This window comes from Chiloscyllium punctatum, chromosome 30 (genome assembly GCF_047496795.1).
Source record: "Chiloscyllium punctatum isolate Juve2018m chromosome 30, sChiPun1.3, whole genome shotgun sequence".
Taxonomy (NCBI): domain Eukaryota; kingdom Metazoa; phylum Chordata; class Chondrichthyes; order Orectolobiformes; family Hemiscylliidae; genus Chiloscyllium; species Chiloscyllium punctatum.
Window position 1 is genome coordinate 18408798 of NC_092768.1, and position 25923 is coordinate 18434720.

Below are 25923 nucleotides of genomic sequence, written 5' to 3' on the forward strand. Positions count from 1 at the left end.
GGTTTTCACAAAATTGGAAATAAAAATGCTGAATCTGATCTCAAAATACCAATTAAATCTCCTGAAATCCAATGTCATGGAAAGGAATCCAGCTGGTACAGGTTAGACTGAATACTGGATTAGTGGTGCTGGAAGAGCACAGCAGTTCAGGCAGCATCCAACGAGCAGCGAAATCAACGTTTCAGGCAAAAGCCCTTCATCAGGAATAAAGGCAGTGAGCCTGAAGCATGGAGAGATAAGCGAGAGGAGGGTGGGGGTGGGGAGAGAGTAGCATAGAGTACAATGGAGGAGATGAAGGTGATAGGTCAAGGAGGAGAGGGTGGAGTGGATAGGTGGAAAAGAAGATAGGCAGGTAGGACAAGTCAAGGAGACAGTAACTGAGCTGGAAGTTTGAAACTAGGATGATGTGGGGGAAGGGGAAATGAGGAAGCTATTGAAGTCCACATTGATGCCCTGGGGTTGAAGTGTTCCGAGGCGGAAGATGAGGCGTTCTTCCTCCAGGCGTCTGGTGGTGAGGGAGCGGCGGTGAAGGAGGCCCAGGACCTCCATGTCCACGGCAGAGTGGGAGGGGGAGTTGAAATGTTGGGCCACGGGGCGGTGTGGTTGATTGGTGCGGGTGTCTCGGAGATGTTCCCTAAAGCGCTCTGCTAGGAGGCGCCCAGTCTCCCCAATGTAGAGGAGACCACATCGGGAGCAACGGATACAATAAATGATATTGGTGGATGTGCAGGTAAAACCTTGATGGATGTGGAAGGCTCCTTTAGGGCCTTGGATAGAGGTGAGGGAGGAGGTGTGGGCACAGGTTTTACAGTTCCTGCAGTGGCAGGGGAAAGTGCCAGAATGGGAGGGTGGGTCGTAGAGGGGTGTGGACCTGACCAGGTAGTCACGGAGGGAACGGTCTTTGCGGAAGGTGGAAAGGGGTGGGGAGGGAAATATATCCCTGGTGGTGGGGTCTGTTTGGAGGTGGCGGAAATGTCGGTGGATGATTTGGTTGATGCGAAGGTTTGTAGGGTGGAAGGTGAGCACCAGGGGCGTTCTGTCCTTGTTACGGTTGGAGGGGTGGGGTCTGAGGGCGGAGGTGGGGGATGTGGACGAGATGCGTTGGAGGGCATCTTTAACCACGTGGGAAGGGAAATTGCGGTCTCTAAAGAAGGAGGCCATCTGGTGTGTCCTATGGTGGAACTGGTCCTCCTGGGAGCAGATACGGCGGAGGCGGAGAAATTGGGAATACGGGATGGCATTTTTGCAAGAGATAGGGTGGGAAGAGGTGTAATCCAGGTAGCTATGGGAGTCAGTGGGTTTGTAAAAAATGTCAGTGTCAAGTCGGTCGTCACTAATGGAGATGGAGAGGTCCAGGAAGGGGAGCGAGGTGTCAGAGATAGTCCAGGTAAATTTAAGGTCAGGGTGGAATGTGTTGGTGAAGTTGATGAATTGCTCAACCTCCTCACGGGAGCACGAGGTGGCGCCAATGCAGTCATCAATGTAGCGGAGGAAGAGGTGGGGAGTGGTGCCAGTGTAATTACGGAAGATCAACTGTTCTACGTCGCCAACAAAGAGACAGGCATAGCTGGGGCCCATACGTGTGCCCATGGCTACGCCTTTGGTCTGGAGGAAGTGGGAGGATTCAAAGGAGAAATTGTTAAGGGTGAGGACCAGTTCGGCCAAACGAATGAGAGTGTCAGTGGAAGGGTACTGTTGGGGACGTCTGGAGAGGAAAAAACGGAGGGCTTGGAGGCCCTGGTCATGGCGAATGGAGGTGTAGAGGGATTGGATATCCATGGTGAAGATGAGGCGTTGGGGGCCGGGGAAACGGAAGTCTTGGAGGAGGTGGAGGGCGTGGGTGGTGTCTCGAACGTATGTGGGGAGTTCCTGGACTAGGGGGGATAGGACAGTGTCAAGGTAGGTAGAGATGAGTTCAGTGGGGCAGGAGCATGCTGAGACAATGGGTCAGCCAGGGTGGTCAGGCTTGTGGATCTTGGGAAGGAGGTAGAATCGGGTAGTGCAGGGTTCCCGGACTATGAGGTTGGAAGCTGTGGGTGGGAGATCTCCTGAGGTGATGAGGTTCTGTATGGTCTGGGAGATGATGGTTTGGTGATGGGGGGGTGGGGTCATGGTCGAGGGAGCAGTAGGAAGAGGTGTCCTCGAGTTGGCGTTTGGCTTCAGCGGTGTAGAGGTTAGTGCGCCAGACTACCACTGCGCCCCCTTTATCTTGATGGCTTGATGGTGAGGTTGGGATTGGAGCAGAGGGATTGGAGGGCTGCACGTTGTGAGGGTGAGAGGTTGGAGTGGGGGAGGGGGGACGACAGGTTGAGGCGGTTAATGTCCCGGCGGCAGTTGGAAATGAAGAGGTCGAGGTCAGGTAATAGGCCAGCGCAGGGTGTCCAGGTGGATGCAGTGTGTTGGAGGTGGGCGAAGGGGTCCTCGGAAGGTGAAAGTAAGTCAATCCCAGCACAGGGGAAAGACGTTTTGGGGAGGTGGGGTAGTGGATCTGATTATTCGACCCCCCTTTGGCCTCAGTGAGAGTGAAGCTGGTGGCCCCTTGGGGAACTGAGACCAATGAGCTGGGGGTGGAAAAGCAGCTGAAGTGAAGGAGAAAGGGCTAATAGGGAAAGAGGTGCTGCCCAGGGGATCAGATGGTGGTGAATCCGAGTGTTGGACACTCCCTGGTCTCAGAAGGTGTAAAGCTCACAGTCTCCCCCTACACCTGGGAGGAGTGAATTACAGGCTGGAATCCATTGCAAACGCAGTGATGGAGCTTCACCTCTCACCTATGGAACAACATTCCAGGCAGCAGCTCCCCAGCTTCCTGCAGCTCACAGCTCACTTACCCACTAACTCCCTCTGCACAATTCCCCACTCACTCTACCCACTATCTCCCTCTGTACTATTCCCCACTCATCTACCCCACAAACTCCCTCTGCGTTATTCCCCACCCATTTATTTCTTCACTGCCCCACAATCTTGCCTCCCAGTCCCCTCAGACACTGACTGATCTTTCAGTTCCAAGTTTAGAACATTTGTATCATCGATAGTCACAGGTGAGGTGCTGAAAGACTGGAGATTGGCTAACATGGTGCCACTGTTTAAGAAGGGTGATAAGGACAAGCTAGGGAACAATAGACCAGTGGGCCTAACATTGGTGGTGGGAAAGTTGTTGGAAGGAATCCTGAGGGACAGGATGCACATGTATTTGGAAAGGCAAGGACTGATTAGGGATAGTCAACATGGCTTTGTGCATGGGAAATCATGTCTCACAAACTTGATTCAGTTTTTTGAAGGAGTAGCAAAGAGGATTGATGAGGGCAAAGCAGTAGATGTGATCTATGTGGACTTCAGTAAGGTGTTCGACAAGGTTCCCCATGAGAGACTGATGAGCAAGGTTAGATCTCATGGAATACAGGGAGAACTAGCCATTTGGATACAGAACTGGCTCAAAGGTAGAAGACAGAGGGTAGTGGTAGAGAGATGTCTTTCAGAAGGTGGTGGGAGAGGGTTGTCTTTCAGAAGGTGGTGGGAGAGGGTTGTCTTTCAGAAGGTGGTGGGAGAGGGTTGTCTTTCAGAAGGTGGTGGGAGAGGGTTGTCCTTCAGAATGGAGGCTTGTGATGAGTGAAGTGCCACAAGGATTGGTGCTGGGTCGACTACTTTTTGTCATTTATATAAACAATTTGGATGTGAGCATAAGAGGTATAGTTAGTAACTTTGCAGATGACACCAAAATTAGAGGTGCAGTGGACACCAAAGAAGGTTACCACAGATTAAAATGGGATTTTGATCAGATGGGCCAATGGGCCGAGAAGTGGCAGGTGGAGTTTAATTCAGATAAGTGCGAGGTGTTGCATTTTGGGAACGCAAATCTTAGCAGGACATATACACTTAATGGTAAGGTCACAGGGAGTGTTGCTGAACATAGAAACCTTGGAGTGCAGGTTCATAGCTCCTTGAAAGTGGAGTCACAGGTAGATAGGATAGTGAAGAAGGCATTTGGTATGCTTTCCTTTATTGGTCAGAATATTGAGTACAGGATTTGGGAGGTCATGTTGCGGCTGTACAGGGCATTGGTTGGAATATTGCGTGCAATTCTGGTCTCCTTCCTATCGGAAAGATGTTGTGAATCTTGAAAGGGTTCAGAAAAGATTTACAAAGATGTTGCCAGGGTTGGAGGATTTGAGCTACAGGGAGAGTCTGAATAGGTGAGGGCTGTTTTCCCTGGAGTGTCGGGGGCTGAGGGGTGATCTTCTAATGGTTTATAAAATCACGAGGGGCATCGATAGGATAAATAGACAAAGTCTTTTCCCTGGGGTCGGAGAATCCAGAACTAGAGGGCATCGGTTTAGGGTAAGAGGGGAAAAATATAAAAGAGACCTAAGGGGCAATATTTTCACGCAGAGGGTGGTAAGTGTATGGAATGAGCTGCCAGAAGAAGTGGTGGAGGATGGTACAATTGCAACATTTAAGAGGCATTTGGATAGGTATATGAATAGGAAGGGTTTGGAGGGATATGGGCCGGGTGCTGGCAGGTGGGACTAGATTGGGTTGGGATATCTGGTCGGCATGGACGGGTTGGACCGAAGGGTCTGTTTCCATGCTGTACATCTCTATGACTGTATAACCCTGTGGCCTGCATGTGACTCCATACCCACAGTAATGAGGTTGGCTGTAAACTGACTCTGGGATATTAGGGATAGGCAATAAGTGCTGAAAAAGGCAGTAATGTCCAAATCCCAGAAACAAAACTTGGCTCAGTGGGTAGTCCGACTGCTTCACAACGCCAGGGATCTGGGTTTAGTTCTACCCTCGGGTGGCTGTCTGTATGGAGTTTGTGTGCTCCCCTGTGTCTGTGTGGATTTCTTCTGGCTGCTCCAGTTTCCTCCCACAGCCCAAACATGTGCAGGTTAGGTGGACTGCGGCCATGCTAAATTGCCCAAGTGTCTGGGGATTGCAAGTAGGTGGATTTGTCATGGGAGATACTGGGTTACGGATACTCTTTGAAGGGTCAGTGTTGACTTGATGCACTGAGTGGTCTGCTTCCATACTGTGGAGATTCTGAGGTTCTGAAGGAGACATCCAGGATTTTAACCCCAAGGAACTCCTAGAGTTAAACTGATTTGCTGTCAACCTCAGCCATCTTTCTTTGTGTGACCTGTGAGACACCCACACCTATACACGCGCACACAGACAGACACACACACACAACACACACGCACACATATATACATACACATACACTCTCATTCTCAAAAAGATAAAAATGGGTGTTCTGGACAGAGGAAGATTGGGAAACCAGTCAGTGTATTCTGTTCACAGGATTTGCTGAGATGATTCTTGTTCTGATCAGAATGCTGTGTCTCAGTCTTCCTTCTCCACAAGCTCACAATGGTTTGCAGGAGGCACTGTGTGGCTGGTTAATATTTATTAAAAACTCCCTGATTTTTCAGTTAAAAGGCACAGCTTGCAGCAGCTCCTGAAGGAAGCTAAACTGGTTCTATTTCAGATGTAAGTGGCTGTTACAGCAGAGAACAGAGACAGCTCCTGAGCAGGTAGATGTCTGATGGTGTCTCACTAACCTGTTCACAGCCCCATCTCTTCCTGATGAAGAGCTTATGATCGAAATGCTGATTCTTCTGCTCCTCGAATGCTGCCTGACCGACTGTGCTTTTCTTTTTGACCTGCATTCCCAGGATGTTCAGTGACTTGAGAACCAATCACAGAGTTGTTGTCAGGCAAAATGCCTTTGTCATCAATAGCTAGTGACCAATCTGCAGACCAATGACCTACTTGTTGCCACCCGAATCTTTATTTAATCAAGCTCCTCGGCTCCAGATTTGGAAGGTAGAGTTAAAGAGGCCTTAGCAAGAATTGCAGTGCATCTTGTAAATGACATACACTGTGGCCATGTACAGCAGTATTGGAAGGACTGAATGTTTATCATGGTGTCTTGACCCTGATAAGGCAGCCTGCTTGTTCCTGCTTTAAATATTCTGACATTTGAAGGAAGGATATTGGAGCTACACTCATCCTATTAATTGGAGAATTTCCCATCACACTCCTGACTTGTACCATGGAAATGGTGGACAGATTTTGGGGAGTTTCTCACTGTAAAATTCTGAACCTCCAGCCTGTTTTTCTGGCTGCAGCATTTCTGTGGATGTTCAGGTTAACTTTCAATGTGATGGTCGGATCGAGGACAATGTTGGGGGGGGGGGCGGGGGCGGTATTTGGAAATGATGATGTGGGAGAAAGCCAGATATTCTCCTCTTATAAATTGTCAGTCTCTGCCATTTGGTGGTGAGAGTGTGGTTTACTATGTTGTCAGTCCAAACATGAACATTGCCCAGTTCCTGCCACATACTGACACAGGTTACTTCAGTATCTGAGGAGGTGCAAATGGGACTGAACTCTGTGCAATCATCTGTGAACATTTCCATTCCCATCCTGTGGCCGAGGGATGTTCATTGATGAAGGGGGTGAAATAGCTGTTCGTAGGACACTGCTCTGAGGAACTGATGGGTTCTTCTGGTGGACTGGTAGTGTCCCACCTCTGATCCAAGAGGACTGTGTTCAAGCCCTCCAACTGCAGGGGTGTGTAATGATGTCTCTGAACAGGTTGTGTCATACTATCTACTCTGAGGAGGTCCTCAAGTTAAATGGAGTGACCTTCAACATCTATTTTCTCTGTGCGAGCTGTGAGACAGAAGAGAATCTCTCTCCTGATTCCTGGATCTCCTTGTACCAGCCTCAGTCAGAAGCTGCCATGACACTGGGGGCAGTTACTCCCACCTTCTGGAATTCTGCTCTTTAGACCAATGATCTAATGAGATCAGAGATAAAGTTGGTTTGGTGGAATCTAAACATCACGTCAGTGAGGAGGATATTGCTGAGTGAGTGCAGCTTGCTCTCTCTGTGAATGTTCCTGCCATCACTTTACTGAGGATCGAGAGGAACCTGATGTGCCGGTGATTATCCGGATGGGATTTGTCATGTTTCTGTTTTATGGACAGGACACACCTGAGAGAAAGAATAGAATAGAAAAGAATAGAATCGATAAGACAAGCCTTTATTGTCACGTGCACCAGAGTGAGTGCAGTGAAAAGTTGTAATGTCGTCTCTTAGCACCATCTTAGGTACAGGGTACATTAGTACAGATACTTTAAATATTGTTGCAGAATTGAAATAGTGAAAAAGAGTGAACATGGAAATACAGGGTTTAAAAAGTCCAGAATGTTCATAAAAAGTATCTTTAAAGTACTCAAGTTATAGTCCTTTCCCTCTGAGTCGATGCCCACCAGGATTCAGACCACAATGCCTTGCTGCCTCCACACCTTGGTATCTTGTCCTAGACCCATCTCCAGGACTCGTCCTCCCAGCCAGTGTAAACCCCATGGTTACAAGAACATGCCAGAAGCTCAAAACAAACTTCTCAAATCCTGCCCGCCATCTACAAGGCACAAATCAGGAGTGTGATGGCACACTCCCCACTTGTCTGGATGGTAACAACACTCAACAAGCTTGACACCATCCAGGACAAAGCAGCCCATTTGAAGAGCATTACATCGACAAGCATCCGCTCCCTCCACCACAACACTCAGTAGCAGCAGTGTGTACTATCAACAAGATGTACCACAAAAATTCACCAAACATCCTCAGGCAGCACCTTCCAAACCCATAACCACTTCAATCCAGAAGAACCAGAGCAGCAGGTACAAGGGAACACCATCACCTGCAGGTTCCCTCTGAGCCTCTCACCATCCTGTATCGATGTTCCTTCGCTGTTGGCTGGTCCAAATTGCAAAATTTGCGTCTTGATGGTGTTGTGGGTAAACCCACAGCACATGGACTGCACCGGTTCAAAAAGGCAGTTTACCACCACCTTCTTAAGGGCCCAGCCAGCAATGCCCACATCCCACACGTGAATTAATAAAAGAAATCACTGAGAGGTGTTAGTGTGTGAAAGACAATTGTGGCAATCCTGTCACTTACAGGGTTAAAATGTAAACTCTTCCCCTCCTTCTAGCCCCTCCCTTTGTCAACATTCCTTGGACTTTCATCTCTATGGATTTTCACCTTCGGTATCTTCTCCTTCAGAGTTCTCACTGTGTTTTTCCTGATCTCTACCCGACATTTCACATTGACAAAGAACAGTGAGTGGGAAATAGATTGGTGCTCAATAATAATTTCTTGAGTCTTCTGTCAAATTTCCTCAGGATTCACTGAACTGAATGTGTTCACAAAAGCAATAACAGCAAAGTAAAAGTGGTTGGAACCAGGAAGTGCTGAGGGTGAACATGGCTTTCAGACAGCAGGTACAGAGTTTGACCGAGGAGGTAATCTGTCCCATTTGTCTGGATTTCTTCACCGATCCAGTTTCACTGGATTGTGGATACAAGTTCTGCCGCTTCTTTATCACCCAGAGTTGGGAAAAGCAGCAGATAAACTCCTGCCCGGAATGTAGACAGGAGTTTCCGGACAGAAACCTCAGAGGAAACCGGGCCTTAGCGAATCTGGCCGAGAAAGCTCGAAAATTAAGTCTGAATCCACAAGAGAAGGAAAGTAACCATCACTGTGAGGAACATCAGGAAGGACTGAAGCTGTTTTGTGAAACTGACAAAAAATTGATGTGTCTGGTTTGTAGAGATTCCCGTGAACACAAATCTCACAACTTCATTCCGGTTAAAGAAGCTGTTGGAATCTACAAGGTAAAAGGAAACAGATTCCATCCCCTGATTATTCTATCACATTTACATGGTCGAACTCTTTAAGTTTCTTGTTTTCTCTCCCAATCCCAGGATCGGGTGAAATCTTCCTTGGATTCTCTCACAGAGAAGAAATCAGTGGCTCTAGAAATGGAGCAGCAGCAGAAACAGAAGATTTCCCAATTCCAGGTAAAATCTCCCTGAGTTCAGCTTCAACGTTAGATTCGGCCATTTGTGTTTTTTCACGGAAATATATTGTGTTGATGTTTCATTTCACAGGAGGAATCCAGAAATCTTCAGACCCATATCACATCCAAATTTGCTCAAATACACCAGATGCTGACTGAGAAAGAGCAGAGTTTACTCCAAGATCTCAGGAAACAAGAGGAAAACATTCTCAAACCAATGGAGGAACATCTTCAAGAAATTCAAAAGAATTTAAAGTCTATTCAGGACAAGCTCTCAAAGTTGGAAAAACAGTTGGAACAAACAGACGGAGTGATATTTCTGAAGGTGAGGGATTATATTTCAGTGAAAGTGTGACTGTGAACAGTCCCAACATGATGCAGACACCCATCCTCCTTCATCCCCCCTGTCACTATCTCCCTCTACTCCTTTCTCCCTCATGGGCTTCTCCACTTTCCTGTTCAATACATTTGTCTCAATCACACTGTGTGACTGTGGATTCCACATTCTCATCACTTTCTTGACAAAGAATTTGGTTCTGAACTTCCCTTTGAACTTATTTGTTCCATGATAACTTTTACAGAGCCATATTTTCAGATTCCCTACAATTGGAAGCATCTTCATTGAATCCAACAAATCCACTCTGTCAGCTTTTCAACATCTGAATCAGATCTTCTGTTTTATCGAGTCATTTAATATCAACAATTAACTTTTGCACTTGTTGCTTTTTAAAATATTTTCTCCCAGTCTTCAGTATCCTTAGTTAATATCCTCTTTCTATTCGATGTTCGCAACAATGAGAACAGGGGAGATGGTGGGTGTAGTGGTAATGCTGCTGGACTAGTTTTCACAGATGGTGAAAGTTAACTTCAACAAAAAATACCTGACATTTTGTAGAGAATTTCAGCTAATGGTGACCACGTAAACATTGTCGATTGTTGTAAAACTATTTGATTCACTAATATCCATCAGGGAAGACAATCTATTGTCCTCCCCTGGTATGGTCTCCATATACCTCCAGACCCAGCAATTTAGATCACTCTTGGGGATGGGTAAGGAATGTTGGTTGAGCTGGTGACACTGCTTCCTCACAGCGCCAGAGACCTGGGTTCAATTCCTGCCTCAGGTGACTGACTGTTTGGAGTTTGCACATTTTCCCCGTGTCTGCGTGGGTTTCCTCAGGGTGTTCCGGTTTTCTCCCACAATGCAAAAATGTGCAGGTTCAGTGAATTGGCCATCCTGAATTGCCAGTAGTGTGAGGTGAAGGGGTAAATGTAGGGGAATGGGTCTGGGTGTGGACTTGTTGGGCCGAAGATTACTTGTCAGTAATCTAATCCAATCTAGTCATACACCATGAATTAGTTTTTTTTTAAAAATGACAGCTCTTAATAAGATGTAACAATGTGAGTGTAATTGCTGCTTTCTGGATATAGACAGTGTGTCTCTGTCAACTCAGATTGGTGTTTGGTTTATTTCAGGAGGAAGTATCTCGGAAGAGGAGGTAGGACATGCAGTTTCCTGCAACTAATTGAAAATTGATGAAATTATTCAGGAAAGTCTTTCTGGTGAATTTATGATAAACTGTTTAATATTTACAGGGTTAGCGATGACTATGATGATGTCCTGTCGACTGAAAAATCCAACATCCTTTTACCGTTTCCAGTGTGGACAGAAATAGTGGAGGCCATTAAACCGAATAAAGGTCAGATTAGTTCCTTTGTGCTGATTATAATTTCCAATTTAAATTGTTATGTATACAAATATCAAAGAGAGTATGTTTAAGTACTCAATTATCCAGAAACCTGGATTAACATGGCCTTGAATGTCATTGACATCAAGGCAGCATGTGACCAAGTGTGACACCAAGAAGCCCCAGTGAAACAGGAGTCAGTGGACATCAGGCAGAATTCTCCACTGGTGGGAATTGTACTGAACACATTGGAAGATAGTTGTGATTATGTGTAAGTTGATCATCTCCACCGCTGGCCTTCACAACTGCAGCTCCTCACGTCTGTGTCCTCGGCCCAAAAACCTTCTTCAGCAGGAATGTTCCCCCCAGCATCATGTCAGAGATGGGGCTGTTTGATCATGATGTGTTGGTCAAATGGGCAGATCAACAGCAGATGGAACTTAATCCTGAAAAGTGTGCGGTGATGCACTTTGGAAGAAGTAACAAGACAAGGGGGTAGTCAATGAATGACAGGACCCTGTCAAGCTCAGAGGGATCTAACGGTGCTGATCCATAGATCAGTGAAAATGGCTGTAGCTTCAGTGAGAGAGCAGAAAGAGGGGAGTGAAACAGGGAAATAAAATGTGTTGATAAGAGACTGAGAAAGACCTTGCTGTTACATAGCTCCATGTTATTTCCTGGGAATTCCTGAGCACTTCATAATCAATGAATTATTTTTTGACATGGGATTAAAATTGTTAGCAACTTTTGAAATTGCTCCTGATATTGATTGGATTGGATTTGTGTGAAAAGGAGAGATTTATAGTGGAGGACACAAATAACATGAGAGTACTTGACAAAGAGATGAAGGTAGGTGAGGACCTGGAAACAATCATTATCACAGTAGTAGTGGTGCCCACAGGAGGTAGTGTTGGGCAAGCTCATGGAGCTAATGGTAGACAAGTCTCCCAGAGCACTAAAAGAGATGGTGGGAGAAATAGCAAATGAACTTGTGGTAATTTTCCAAACTCCACTGGGGCAGGTCCAGCAGATTGGAAAACAGCAAATGTGATGTCACTGTTTAAAAAGGGAGGTCGATAAAAGATGGGGAATTCTAAGCTGGTTAGCTTAACTTCTGTAGTGGGGAAAATGCTCGAGTCTGTTATTGTAGAAGAGCTGGCAAGGCATCTAGATGAAAATTGTCCCCTTGGGCAGAGGCAATATGGATTTATGAAGGGCAGGTCACACTTAACCAATCTACTGGAATTCTATGAAGACTTTACGAGCATGACGGGCAACGGTAACCCAGTAGATGTGGTGTATCTAGATTTGCAAAAGGCATTTGACAAGGGGCAGCACAAAAGGCTGCTGCATAAGATAAAGATGCAAGGCACAAGCAATGTACTGGTATGTATAGAGGATTGGTTAACTAACAGGAAGCAAAGAGTGGGGATAGATGAGTGCTTTTCTGGCTGGCGATCAGTAACTAGCGGTGTGCCTCAGGAGTCCGTGTTGAGACTGCAATTAGTCACAATTTACAGAGATGATTTGGAGTTAGGGACCCTGTGTAGTGTGTCAAAGTTTGTGGATGGCCCCAAGATGAGCAGTAGAACAAAGTGTGCAGAGGATTATGAAACTTTGCAGAGGGACATAGTTGAAGTGAGCAGGCAAGGGTCTGCCAGATGGAGTACAATGTTAATACATGTGAAGTCATTCATTTTGGTAGGAATCACAATGAAAAATTGCAGCATGTTGCTGTGCAGAGGGATCTGGGTGTCCTTGTGCATGAACCACAGAAGGTTGGTCTGCAGATGTAAAAGGTCATTAAGAAGGCAAATGGAATTTTGTTCTTCATTGCTGAAGGGATTGTGGTTAAAAGCAGGAAGCTTAAGTCATAGCTGTATAGGGTGTAGGTGAGGCCACACCTGGAGTACTGTGTGTAGTGTTGGTCTCCTTACTTGAGAAAGGATGTACTGACACTAGCGAGGTTGCAGAGGAGGTTTACCAGGTTGTTCCCGGATTTGAGGGAGTTGGCTTATAGGGAGAGACTGAGTAGACTGGGCAGTATATTCATTGCAATTTAGAAATGTGAGGAGAGATCTTATAGAAACATATAAAATTATGAAGGAATAGATAAGATAGAAGTAGAGAGGATGTTTCCACTGGCAGGGGAAGCTGGGACAAGAGGACATCGCCTCAACATTAGGGAGAGCAGATTTAGGACTGAACTGAGAAGCAACATCTTCACCCAGAGGGTTGTGAATCTCTGGAATTCCCTGCCCAATGAAGTAGCTGAGGCTTCCTCAGAAAATATTTTTAAAGGTAAGATAGATACATTTTTGAACAGAAAAGGAAGTAAAGGTTATGGTGACAGGGCAGGTAAGTGGAGCTGAGACCACAGAAAGATCAGCCATGATCTTATTGGATGGTGGGGCAGGGTCAAAGGACCAGATGGCCTACTCCTCCTCCTAGTCCTTATGTGTCCCCAGAACATTACCTGGGCGTCTGGATGAACAATCTGGACCACTTCCTCCCCTCACAGGAAACTTAGTGTCATTCAGGTCAGGGATGGAACTGTGATAACTTTGTCCTGGAGCTACCACACATCCTCAAAATACTCGGCTTAAATAACCTCTCCTTGGGTTTCATCCCAATACTGTGGGTCTGGGACTGAAACTAACTTTTCACTCCAATATAATGTGACTCACTAAGTCCATTATCCACTTCTCAGAAACACTGCTGTACACAGCCATCTGTCCCAAGGTCTTCTCAGAGCTTAAACAGAACCCAGAGATAAAACTACAGCAATAGATTGTTCTTACTCAGTCAGGGGGTTGAGCAATGGTGTCATCAGCCAGGGCCACAGTGGGTAGGCCTTGTCTCCTAGGAACCAGCTTGTAGGGCACCTGGGCCCTCAGACACAGCAGGGACATGAGAGTGCTCCAGGCTGTAGAAACCATGGCAGCTCCCAGGGTACTGGGGACACACCTTCAGGAAGTGGGACTGGTGATTCCAGACAATCTGCATATTAATGGATTGGAAGCACTTCCTATTGATGAACTCCACTGCATTGTCGTATCGCCCTCTCAATGGGACATGACTCCAGCTGATGGTGCCCTGTACCTGGGTGAAAGCAGCGATATTCCTGAATCCTACTGCCTGGGCTGAAGGACTGACTTCGACATGGGGAAACGAGAGGAACTGCTGAGATCTTGTTCAGATGGCACTGATCCATTTGTGGGTGGGTGACGGAGAGATCCCACACAGATCCCCAGTGGCTCCCTGGAAGAAGACAAACACATCAAGGTAACACACAGCTGTCCCCTTCTCAGACAGCAGAAGAGGATGGGCCCCCACTTCCTCAGCTCTCAGGGCCCGATCAGCTGTTGGGACAATTCAGCCACAAGGTCTCAGGCTGCATTGACAGGTTCCAGGCCTCACAGATTGTTTGGAAGTGGTGCCCAGTCCTGTATCGATTATGACCATATCCACCTTTGCTTTGCCCCCACCTGCCTTGACTGTTTGACTTGCTCCTTTTCTCAGCCTCAGACGGATCCTTCTTCTCATTCTCTGTCTGGGTCCCACCCCCCTCACCAGATTGCTCAGGTTGAATATTTTGAAAAACTGACTGAAATGATTGTTGAAGGCAGAGCAGTGCATGTTATCTACGTGGACGTCAGTGAGGTGTCTGACAAGGTTGTGCACAGTGGACTGGTTAACAAGGTTACATCATGTGGAAAACAGGAAGAACTAGCCATTTCGATATAAAATTGGCTTGATCCAAGGTGACAGAGGGTCATGGTGGAGGGTTGCTTTCCCTATAGAGGGCAGTGTATTGGGAGTCTGCACTCTGTTGCTGTCATTGGAACTTGAGGCTGGAATGATGACCCCTGTTGTAACTGAGAACAGCTAGAACTGGGTGAGGCTGAGAGCCTGGGGCCTCTGGTGCTGCAGCTTGTCTGCCTGGAGGGACTCAAACCTGGGATTCTCTGTTGTTGCTGTCTTTGGGGGCCAGGTGGTTTGTGTCTCTTCTCGGTGAGTTGAAGGCTGATGTAAACACACCTGCTGCACTTGGGAGAGGGCTTTTAAAATTTATTTGTGGGACTGGAGTGTTGCTGGCTGGCCAGCATTGATAGCCCATCCTTATTTGCCTTTGAGAATGTGATGGTGAGCTGCCTTCTTGAATTGCTGCAGTCCACTTGCTGGGGGTTGACCCACAATGCTGGTAGGGAGGGAATTCCAGGATTTGGACCCATCGACTGTGAAGGAACAGCGATATATTTCCGAGTCAAGGTGGTGAGTGGCTTGGAGGGGAGCTTGCAGGTGGTTGTGTTTCCAACTACCTGCTGCCCTTGTCATTCCAGTTGGAAGTGGTTGTGGGTTTGGAAGGTGCTGTCACAGGATCTTTGGTGAATTTCTGCAGTGCATCTTGTAGAGAGTACCTACTGCTGCTACTGAGCGCTGGTGGTGGAGGGATTGAATGCTTGTTGATGTGGTGCCAATCAAGTGGGTTGCTTTGTCCTGAATGGTGTGAAGCTTTTTGAGTGTTGCACCCACTCAAGCAAATAGGGTGTAATCCATCACACTCCTGACTTGTGCCTTGCAGATGGTGGATAGACTTTGGGATGTCAGGAGGTAAGTTACTTGCTGCAACATCCCTAAGTTTCTGACCTGCTCTTGGAGCCACTGTGATTATGTGGTGAGTCCAGTTGAATTTCTGGTCAATGACAGTTGGTGACAGTGGGGGATTCAGTGATGGTAAGACCTTTGAATGTCAAGGGGTGGTGGTTATTGGTGATTGGCATTGTCTGGCATTTGTGTGGTATGAATGTTACTTGCCACTTGTCAGCCCAAGCCTGGACATTGTCCAGATCTTGTTGCATTTGAGCACGGAGTGCTTCAGTATCTGAGGAGTCTCGAATGGTGCTGATGACAGAGGGAAGGTCATTGATGAAGCAGCTGAAGATTGTTGGGGCTAGGACACTACCCTGAGGGACACCTGCAGAGATGTCCTGGAGCTGAGTTGACTGATTGTCCACAACCACCACCATCTTCCTTTGTGTCAGCTATGACCCTAACTGCTGCTGAGGATTGGGACCTAGCGTCTGGGGACTCCGGAACTGCAGCCAGCCTGACTGTCTGGAAGGACTTGCGACTTGCTGTTGCTGTGGCCCTGAGAAATGTGGTGGCCTGCACTTCTGTTTGGCCGGTGCCCAGGAGGCCTGTTCCTGAATAAAAGGTAAAAACAAGGACTACAGATGCTGGAAACCAGAGTCTAGATTAGAGTGGTGCTGGAAAAGAACATCCGAGGAGCAGGAAAATCGATGTTTCGGACAAAAGCCTTTCATCAGGAATAGACTATTCTGATGAAGGGCTTTTACCTGAAATGTCAATTTTCCTGCTCCTCGGATGCTGCCTGACCTGCTGTACTTTTCCAGCACCACTCTAATCTAGGCCTGTTCCTGGAGCCTGGACGACTACTTCAGTCGGGGGATTCAGACCTGGACATTAATTGCTTGGGGCCTTTACACTTGCAGTGAGTGGCGGTATTTTGGAGTCTGTGTCCTGGAACAGTTCGGAGCCGGGGCCATCTCATTATTATTAAGCTGTGACTATTTGTTGCCAGTGACTATTCCCTCTGGGCATTGGGGATCTATTGCTTTGGCCCTGTGGGTTGTAGGGGTGGGGTCAGGTCAGGACAGATCTGGCTGAGGTGACGGATTGGCAAGTGAGGTCTCACAGCACTCTCTCCATTTCCTTTACCTATTATTTGCATGTATGGAGAGGGGAGCTGTCCTGGTTTGGGACGGGTGATGGTGACTGTGGGCACTTGAAACTCATATCTGAACCACCACCTTCACTCATTGTGTAGGAGGGGTCAAGTGACCTCCTGGAGGAGGACGACTGGGTGTCGATTGGGAGCAGTGTCGAGTCAGACAGGGTAGAGGGAGGTGTGGTGCTCACGGATGAGGTCCCCCTCATTCCCATCAGGGAACTTCAGGAGTTTTTCCAAGCAGTGCTCTGTCACTGAGGCAGAGTCCAGTTGGATATGGATCGGTGGAATTCTCTACCGCTTCTGGTCATGTCTCCCACTGTGCCAGGGATTCCTTTGCAGTGTCCTCAGGGAGTGGAAGGGAAAAAAAGAGTCCCTCTGCCCACTCCCCCCATCCCACACCACTTCAACAGACAAAGCTATGTGACTCCTGGATTGGTGGGAAAGGGTCTTCATGAGTCATCTGACCTCCAATTCTGACTGGGTGGCCATCATTTTCCCAGCCGGAGATGGTGAGGTTCAAGGAGCACGTGCCAGGCTGTCTGCTCCAGCTCACGGTTTATTTCGGAGGCATGGAGCTTCACTCTGGGAATGTATACGCACCTTGGATGGGACCTGGGCAGACCTGCTTCTTCAGGGAAGTGTCTGTTCTTCTTAGCTCCATCAGTGAGGGTGAACCCATCCTTCTCAGGGGGAGATCTCAGTTGTACCCTCGAGGGGCGGCAGGGGGAGGTGACTGTGGTGAGACCCAGAAGAGCTCAGCATTGGTGGGGAAGTTGAAGGACTTAGCTAAGACCTTTGACTTGGTAGACGATGGTGAACTCTCTATCCTGATTCCATTGCCTTCCCCTTTGTGAGGCCTGGGGTACTCGATGCCCCTCTGAGCTTGGAGCTGACCTGTGCCCTCGACCGTCTTTTCAGGGGCAAGTCCTGACGGGCTGACCATGGGGTTCCTCGGGGCATTCTTGGATATCCTGGAAGAATGTATCATGACCGGAGAGAGGTCCCTTTCTTGGTGCAGGGCCGTCATCACTCTGTCGCCTAAGAAGGGGATCTCCATTTGTGAAAGAATTGGTGCCCGGTCTCCCTCCTCAGCACAAACTACAAAATTTTCAGGGCACTTTCGACTCCCCTTGGCACCTCGGGACTCTGTCAGCTTTCGGGTTTGGGACACATTTTGTCGCCAGGATCTGAGTTCTGTACCCCGCTGCGGAGTGCCCAGTGAAGGTTAACGGGTCCCTGACGGTGTCCCTACGCTGTGGGAGAGGAGTGTGTCAGGGCTGGCCCCTGTCCACCCAGCTTTATTCTCTCTGTGTGGAGCCATTCCTGTGCCTCTTGTGTGAGCGTCTTTCGGGTTTGGCTCTGCGTGGGCCGGGGCTGGAGGGGATTTTTCCGGCTTACACCGACACCGTGTTCCTCATGGTCACAGACCCAGCTGACCTGTGGAGGATGTGTGAGTGCCAGGAGGTCTACTCTGCAGCACCCTCCACAAGGATCAACTGGAGCAAGTGTTTGGGAATTCTGGTCGGACAGTGGGGATGGAACCCGCCTGCCGGATTAGCTCCGGTGCTTCACGTGGAGTCCCACTCCCCTCGTCTACCTGGGAATCCACCTTCATGCTGGGAATTGGCACGAGTTGGAGACCAAGGTGACCACTCCCCAGCTCGCTGGACAGGACAGCTCCGAGTGATGTCCTACAGAGCGCGAGTGCTGCTCAGAAACCAGCTGGTAGCCACCATGTTGTGGGACCGGCTGGTCACTTTGGGCCCTCCCCCCTGGCTTTGTCACCGCCATTCAGAAACAGATCCTCGAGTTTTTCTGGGACAAGGGGCAACACTGGGTTTGGAGTCTCCCGCTTGAGGAGGGTGGTCAGGGGCTGGTGTACCTTCACACCCAGGGAGTGACTTTCCACCTTCAGACCCTACAGCGATACCTTTCCATCGAGCCTCCTCCAGGGTGGGGCACCCTGGTGACATATTGCTTCCGTCAGGTGCACGGCCTCCATTACGACACACAGTTCCTGTTCATGGAGTGGTCCCGGCCTCGGGTCTTCTTCCAGGAATTGCCTGTCCCCTACCTGGACCCAATCACAGTCTGGGACACGGTCAGCTCCCCCCACCCAGGAGCTCTCCCCCTCCGGGGAGTGGGGGCTCTTGTCAGGGAGAGCCTGCTCGGGAACAGGTTCCTCCTCGATCATGGAGGAGGAGAGAGCTCGGGATACAGAGCTGACCAGAGTTGGGGATGTGCTGGATGGCAGGGAGTGGGCTGGATAACATCCGCACAGTGAGGGAGTGGATCCACCTCCGGTTCCCGATCCGAGCTGTCAGGAGTCTGTCGGACAAGGCACTCGGCCCCGGGACCTCACGTACACTCGAGGGGGCTCAGGGGGGTGGTGGGCTTCCGGACAAACTGGGTGTGAGTGTAGGAGGGATGGTTAGTCAGGTTACATATAACACTACAATTGGAGGTGTAGTGGCCAGTGAAGGAGGTTACCTCAGTGTACACAGGGATCTTGATCAAATGGGCTAGTGGGCTGAAGGGTGGCAAATGGGCTCGTGGGCTGAAGGGTGGCAAATGGAGTTTAATTCAGATAAATATGAGATGCTACATTTTGGAAAAGAAAACCAGGGCAAGACTTATCCACTTAATGGTGAGGTCCTGGGCAGTGTTGTTGAATAAAGACCTTGGAGTACAGGTTCATAGTTCCTAGAAAGTGGAATTGCTGGTAGACAGAGGAGTGAAGAAGGCATCTGGTATGCTTGCCTTTACTGCTCAGTGCCTTGAGTAAAGGAGTTAGGATGTCATGTTGTGGCTGTACAGGACATTGATTCGGTCACTTTTGGATTACTGCATTCAATGGACTCCCTGCTATAGGAAAGGCATTGTGGGACTTGAAAGGGTTCATACAAGGTTGACAAGAATGTTGCCTGCTTTGGGGCGTTTGAACTATAAGGAGAGACTGAATCAGCTGGGACTCTTTTCCCTGGAGCGTTGGAGGATGAGGGGTGACCTTTTTCAGTTTTATAAAATCATGAGGAACATGGATAGGGTAAACAAACAAGGCTTTCTCTTGGGTAGGGGAGTCCAAAACTAGAGGGCATTAGTTTAAGGTGAGGGCATTAAAGATTTAAAAGGGATTCAAGGGTCAACATTTTGACGTACCCTGCCACCTGTGTATGGAATGAGCTGCCCAGATGAAGTGGTGGAGGCTGGTACAATTACAACATTCAAAAGGCATTGAAATGGGTTTCCAGATGGAAGGGAATTTGTGAGGGTGAAAGTGATTATTTAACACAAGGAAAGAAACTCAAAAGCTGACAACTTAATACATGTCCGTGTGAAAATCCCATGTGAACATTGTACATCAGAAACAGGGGCAGGAGTGACCCCGAGAGCTTTCTCTGTCATTCATAAAGATGGCGGCTGATCGGATTGTGACCTTAACTCCATTTTCCTGCCTGACTCCCACAACCTTCAACTCCCTCATTGATCAAAAACCTGTTTAACTCAGCTTCGAATAGATTCAATGAACTGGGCTCCATGTTCTCGAAGGGGGAGAGAATTCCAAAGATTAATGATCCCAAGACACAAAATCCCTCCCCATCTCCATGTTAATTGGTAGGGCTCTTACTTTGAAACTCTGTCCCTGGTTCCAGGTTCCCCCACGATGGGAAACAGCCTCTCAATGTCTCCTCTGTCAACACCTTCACCATCTTATACATTTCAATAAGAACCTCTCGTTCCGTTAAATTCCAATGAGTACAGCCCCAGCCTGAAACCTTCCATCACAAGGGAACTGCTTCATCCCAGGAACCGACTGAGTGAACATTCTCTGACCTGTCCCCACTGTTTCAATAAAGCTCTTTCCCAATGGCCCCGACCTCAGTCTACCCAGTACCAGCTGGATTCCTTTCCATGACATTGGATTTCAGGAGATTTAATTGGTATTTTGAGATCAGATTCAGCATTTTTATTTCCAATTTTGTGAAAACCCATTTCACTCCCCCATGATATTGGAAAATAATGAATGACAGTGGGACTCCCACAAACAGGAGCTTGTTCTCACTGAGGCAGCTGGAGCCATATCCCATTGGGTGTAAACTGAGAGAAACCCTGAATAAGGCTGGAATAACATAAAAGCAGAGAATTTTGAAATGTTTAGAGATGTGAAGGACTTAAATTTGAATAATTTATTTTCCAGGTTTTAAACATTTGCAGAATACACAGAGACACATGCCCCCCCCAACCACACACCCCCATACACACTGCTGTGTGTTCCCCCCTGCCCAACATACTCACCACCCCACACACACATCTCTCTCCGCCCACACACATACCCCACTCCCACATATATCCCTCATTCTTCACAGATCATACTCACCCACACAATCGCCACAGACACCCACATCCCTCCCATTGACTCACACATCCCCAACAACAGATACACACACAAACCAGTACACCTCCCTGTACACACCTCCCCCTCCATACACAATGCAGCACAGCCACATCCCCCCCCATTCAATCATACCCCCTCTCCCCCACACAGCCCCCTCCCCGACACATTTCCCTCTCCACATATCTCCCTAAAACATCACCCCCCATACACACATCCGCCTCACACCCACATACATTCCCATCCCCCCGCACGCACACTCATCTCCATTCCCCCCCCACACAGCCCCTCCACCCCCCACACACACCCTCCCCTCCGACACACACACCCCCTCCCCCCCGATACACACACCCCCTCCCTGCCCCACACACACCCCCTCCCTGCCCCACACACACACCCCCTCCCTGCCCCACACACACACACCCGCTCCCTGCACCACACACACACCCCCCTCCCCCCCCACACACACACCCCCTCCCCCCCCACACACACACCCCCTCCCCCCCCCACACACACCCGCTCCCTGCCCCACACACACCCGCTCCCTGCCCCACACACACACCCCCTCCCTGCCCCACACACACCCGCTCCCTGCACCACACACACCCCCTCCCTGCCCCACACACACCCGCTCCCTGCACCACACACACACCCCCTCCCTGCCCCACACACACCCGCTCCCTGCACCACACACACACCCCCTCCCTGCCCCACACACACCCGCTCCCTGCACCACACACACACCCCCTCCCTGCCCCACACACACCCCCTCCCCCCCCACACACACACCCCCTCCCCCCCCACACACCCCCTCCCCCCCCACACACACGCCCTCCCCCCCCACACACACACACCCTCCCCCCCCACACACCCCCTCCCCCCCACACACCCCCTCCCCCCACACACACACACCCTCCCCCCCCACACACACCCTCTCCCCCCCCCACACACACCCCCTCCCCCCCCACACACACACACCCTCCCCCCCCCACACACACCCTCCCCCCACACACACACACACCCTCCCCCCACTCACACACACACCCTCCCCCCCCACACACACACACCCTCCCCCCCACACACACACACCCTTCCCCCCAACACACACCGTCCCCCCCCACACACACACCCTCCCCCACACACACACACCCTCCCCCACACACACACACCCTCCCCCCCCACACACACACACCCTCCCCCCCCACACACACACCCCCTCCCCCCCACACACACACCCCCTCCCCCCCCACACACACACACCCTCCCCCCCACACACACACACCCTTCCCCCCAACACACACCGTCCCCCCCCACACACACACACCCTCCCCCCCACACACACACCCTCCCCCACACACACACACCCTCCCCCCCCACACACACACCCCCTCCCCCCCCACACACACACCCCCTCCCCCCCCACACACACACACCCTCCCCCACACACACACACACCCTCCCCCCCCACACACACACCCTCCCCCCCACACACACACACCCTCCCCCCCCACACACACACACGCTCCCCCCCCCACACACACACCCTCCCCCTCCACACACACACACCCTCCCCCCACACACACACCCTCCCCCTCCACACACACACACCCTCCCCCCACACACACACCCTCCCCCCCGCACACACACACCCTCCCCCCCCACACACACCCTCCCCCCCCACACACACACAGCCTCCCCCCCACACACACACAGCCTCCCCCCCCACACACACACAGCCTCCCCCCCCCCACACACACAGCCTCCCCCCCCCACACACACATCCCCTGCCCCCCACACACACACACCCTTCCCCCCCACACACACACACCCGTCCCCCCCCACACACACACACCCTTCCCCCCCACACACACACACCCGTCCCCCCCCACACACACACCCGTCCCCCCCCCCACACACACACACACCCGTCCCCCCCCACACACACACACCCGCCACCCCCACACACACACACCCGTCCCCCCCCACACACACACACCCGTCCACCCCACACACACACACACCCGTCCACCCCCCACACACACACACCCTCCCCCCACACACACACACACACACAACCCCTCCCCCCCCACACACACACACACCCTCCCCCCCCCACACACACACCCCCTCCCCCCCCACACACACACCCCCTCCCCCCCCCACACACACCCCCTCCCCCCCCACACACACACACACCCTCGCCCCCCACACACACACACCCTCGCCCCCCACACACACACCACCTCGCCCCCCCACACACACACCCCCTCCCCCTCCACACACACACCCCCTCCCCCTCCACACACACACACCCTCCCCCACACATCTCCCTCCCGCCCCACACACACATCTCCCTCCACCCCCCCCCCCACACACACATCCCCTCCCACACACACACACACACACACACCCACCCCTCCCCCCCACACACCCACCCTCACCCCCCCCCCCACACACACCCCCCCCCCCCCCACACACACACACACCCCCCCCCCCCACCACACCCCACCCCACACACCCCCCCCCCCACACACACACCCCCCCCCCCACACCACCCCCCCCCACACACCCCACCCCCCTCCCCCCCCACACACACACCCCCCCCCCCACACACACACACACCCCCCCACACACACACACCCTCCCCCCCCCACACACACACACCCTCCCCCCCCCACACACACACACCCTCCCCCCCACACACACACACACCCTCCCCCCCACACACACACACACCCTCCCCGCCACACACACACACCCTCCCCCCCACACACACACACACACACCCTCCCCCACACACACACACACACCCTCCCCCACACATCTCCCTCCCCCCCCACACACACAACTCCCTCCACCCCCCCCACACACACATCCCCTCCCCCCCACACACACACACCCTTCCCCCCCCCATACACACACCCGTCCCACCCCCACACACACACACCCGTCCCCCCCCCACACACACACACACCCGTCCCCCCCACACACACACACACACCCGTCCCCCCCACACACACACACACACACCCGTCCCCCCCCCGCACACACACCCCTCCCCCCCCCACACACACACACCCCTCCCCCCCCACACACACACACCCTCCCCCCCCAACACACACACCCTCCCCCCCCAACACACACACCCTCCCCCCCACATACACACACACCCTCCCCCCCCACACACACACCCCCTCCCCCCCCACACACACACCCCGTCCCCACCACACACACACACATCTCCCCCCCACACACACACACACACATCTCCCCCCCACACACACATCTCCCCCCCACACACACATCTCCCCCCCACACACACACACACACACATCTCCCTCCCCCCCACACACACACACATCTCCCTCCCCCCCACACACACACATCTCCCTCCCCCCCCCACACACACACATCTCCCTCCCCCCCCCACACACACACATCTCCCTCCCCCCCACACACACACACACATCTCCCTCCCCCCCACACACACCTCCCTCCCCCCCCCCACACACACACACACACATCTCCCTCCCCCCCCCCCACACACACACACATCTCCCTCCCCCCCCCACACACACACATCCCCTCCCCCCCACACACACACATCCCCTCCCCCCCCCACACACACACATCCCCTCCCCCCCCCACACACACACATCCCCTCCCCCCCCACACACATCCCCTCCCCCCCCACACACATCCCCTCCCCCCCCACACACATCTCCCTCCCCCCCACACACACCTCCCTCCCCCCCCCCCACACACACACACATCTCCCTCCCCCCCACACACACATCTCCCTCCCCCCCCCCCCACACACACACACATCTCCCTCCCCCCCACACACACACATCTCCTTCCCCCCCACACACACACACACACATCCCCTCCCCCCCACACACACCCTCCCCCACCACACACATCCCCTCCCCCCCACACACATCTCCCTCCCCCCCACACACACCTCCCTCCCCCCCCCCACACACACACACATCTCCCTCCCCCCCACACACACATCTCCCTCCCCCCCCCCCACACACACACACATCTCCCTCCCCCCCCACACACACACATCTCCTTCCCCCCCACACACACACACACACATCCCCTCCCCCCCACACACACCCTCCCCCACCACACACATCCCCTCCCCCCCCACACACATCTCCCTCCCCCCCCCACACACATCTCCCTCCCCCCCACACACATCTCCCTCCCCCCCCACACACATCTCCCTCCCCCCCCACACACATCTCCCTCCCCCCCCCACACACACATATCTCCCTCCCCCCCCTCACCCCACACACACTCACACACCCCTCTCCCCCCTCCCTCACACACACACCCCTCCCCCCCCACACTCACACACACCCCTCTCCCCCCTCCCTCACTCACACACCCCTCTCCCCCCTCCCTCACACACACACACACACACAGACTCAGGGACTGTCTCTAATTCTCTGTGTATCTCTCCCAGTCTCTGTGACCCTGGATGTGGAAACAGTGTGTCCCTGCCTCGAGGTCTCTGAGGATCTGAAGAGTTTAAGACGGACCGGGGCCCGGAGGAGTCTCCCTGACACCGGGAAGAGGTTTACAAACTGGGACTGTCCCTGTGTCCTGGGATCAGAGGGATTCACATCGGGGAGACATTACTGGGAGGTGGAGGTGGGGGGAATCGGGGCTGGAGTCTGGGAGTAGCCTCAGAGTCTGTGGAGAGGAAGGACTCGGTCAGTCTGATCCCGGAGAATGGATTCTGGACCTTGGGGCGGGATTGGGATCAATTTTATATAAACTCCTCTCCTCAATCCCCTCTCCCTATCGATCTGATCCCCAGGAAGGTGGGAGTTTATCTCAGTTATGAATCTGGGACAATTTCATTTTACAACGCGGACACCAAGTCCCATCTCCACACCTTCACTGGGAATAAATTCACTGGGAAACTTTATCCTTTCTTCGGGACCAGGGATTTAAACAAATTTCTGAGAATCAGCTGTTAAAGGGGCGGGGCCTCCCTGACGTCACAATGACCCCCAAGTTTAGGGTCTGGGTCAGGGATTGGGTTCAGAAACCTCCCATTGACAACAGGATGTTACTGAATGTGTTCTTGAATTCTGAGATTATACTTTGTAACATCACAACCAAACTGTCAATAAATCAGATACAAAAATAAACATCAGATGGTGAAAATAAAAAGTAAATTAAATATCTT

General features: G+C 51.5%; 1 protein-coding gene across 1 annotated transcript; it reads left to right on the forward strand.

Moving 5' to 3' along the window:
* The first annotated feature begins 8075 nt into the window (after positions 1-8075).
* On the forward strand, positions 8076-25866 carry LOC140455222 (nuclear factor 7, brain-like). Its single transcript, XM_072549945.1, is given in 7 exon segments — positions 8076-8693; positions 8784-8879; positions 8970-9203; positions 10355-10377; positions 10475-10578; positions 25192-25382; positions 25385-25866. Coding segments are annotated over 7 exon segments (1386 nt in total). The 5' UTR covers positions 8076-8282; the 3' UTR covers positions 25712-25866.
* The last annotated feature ends 57 nt before the right edge of the window (positions 25867-25923 follow it).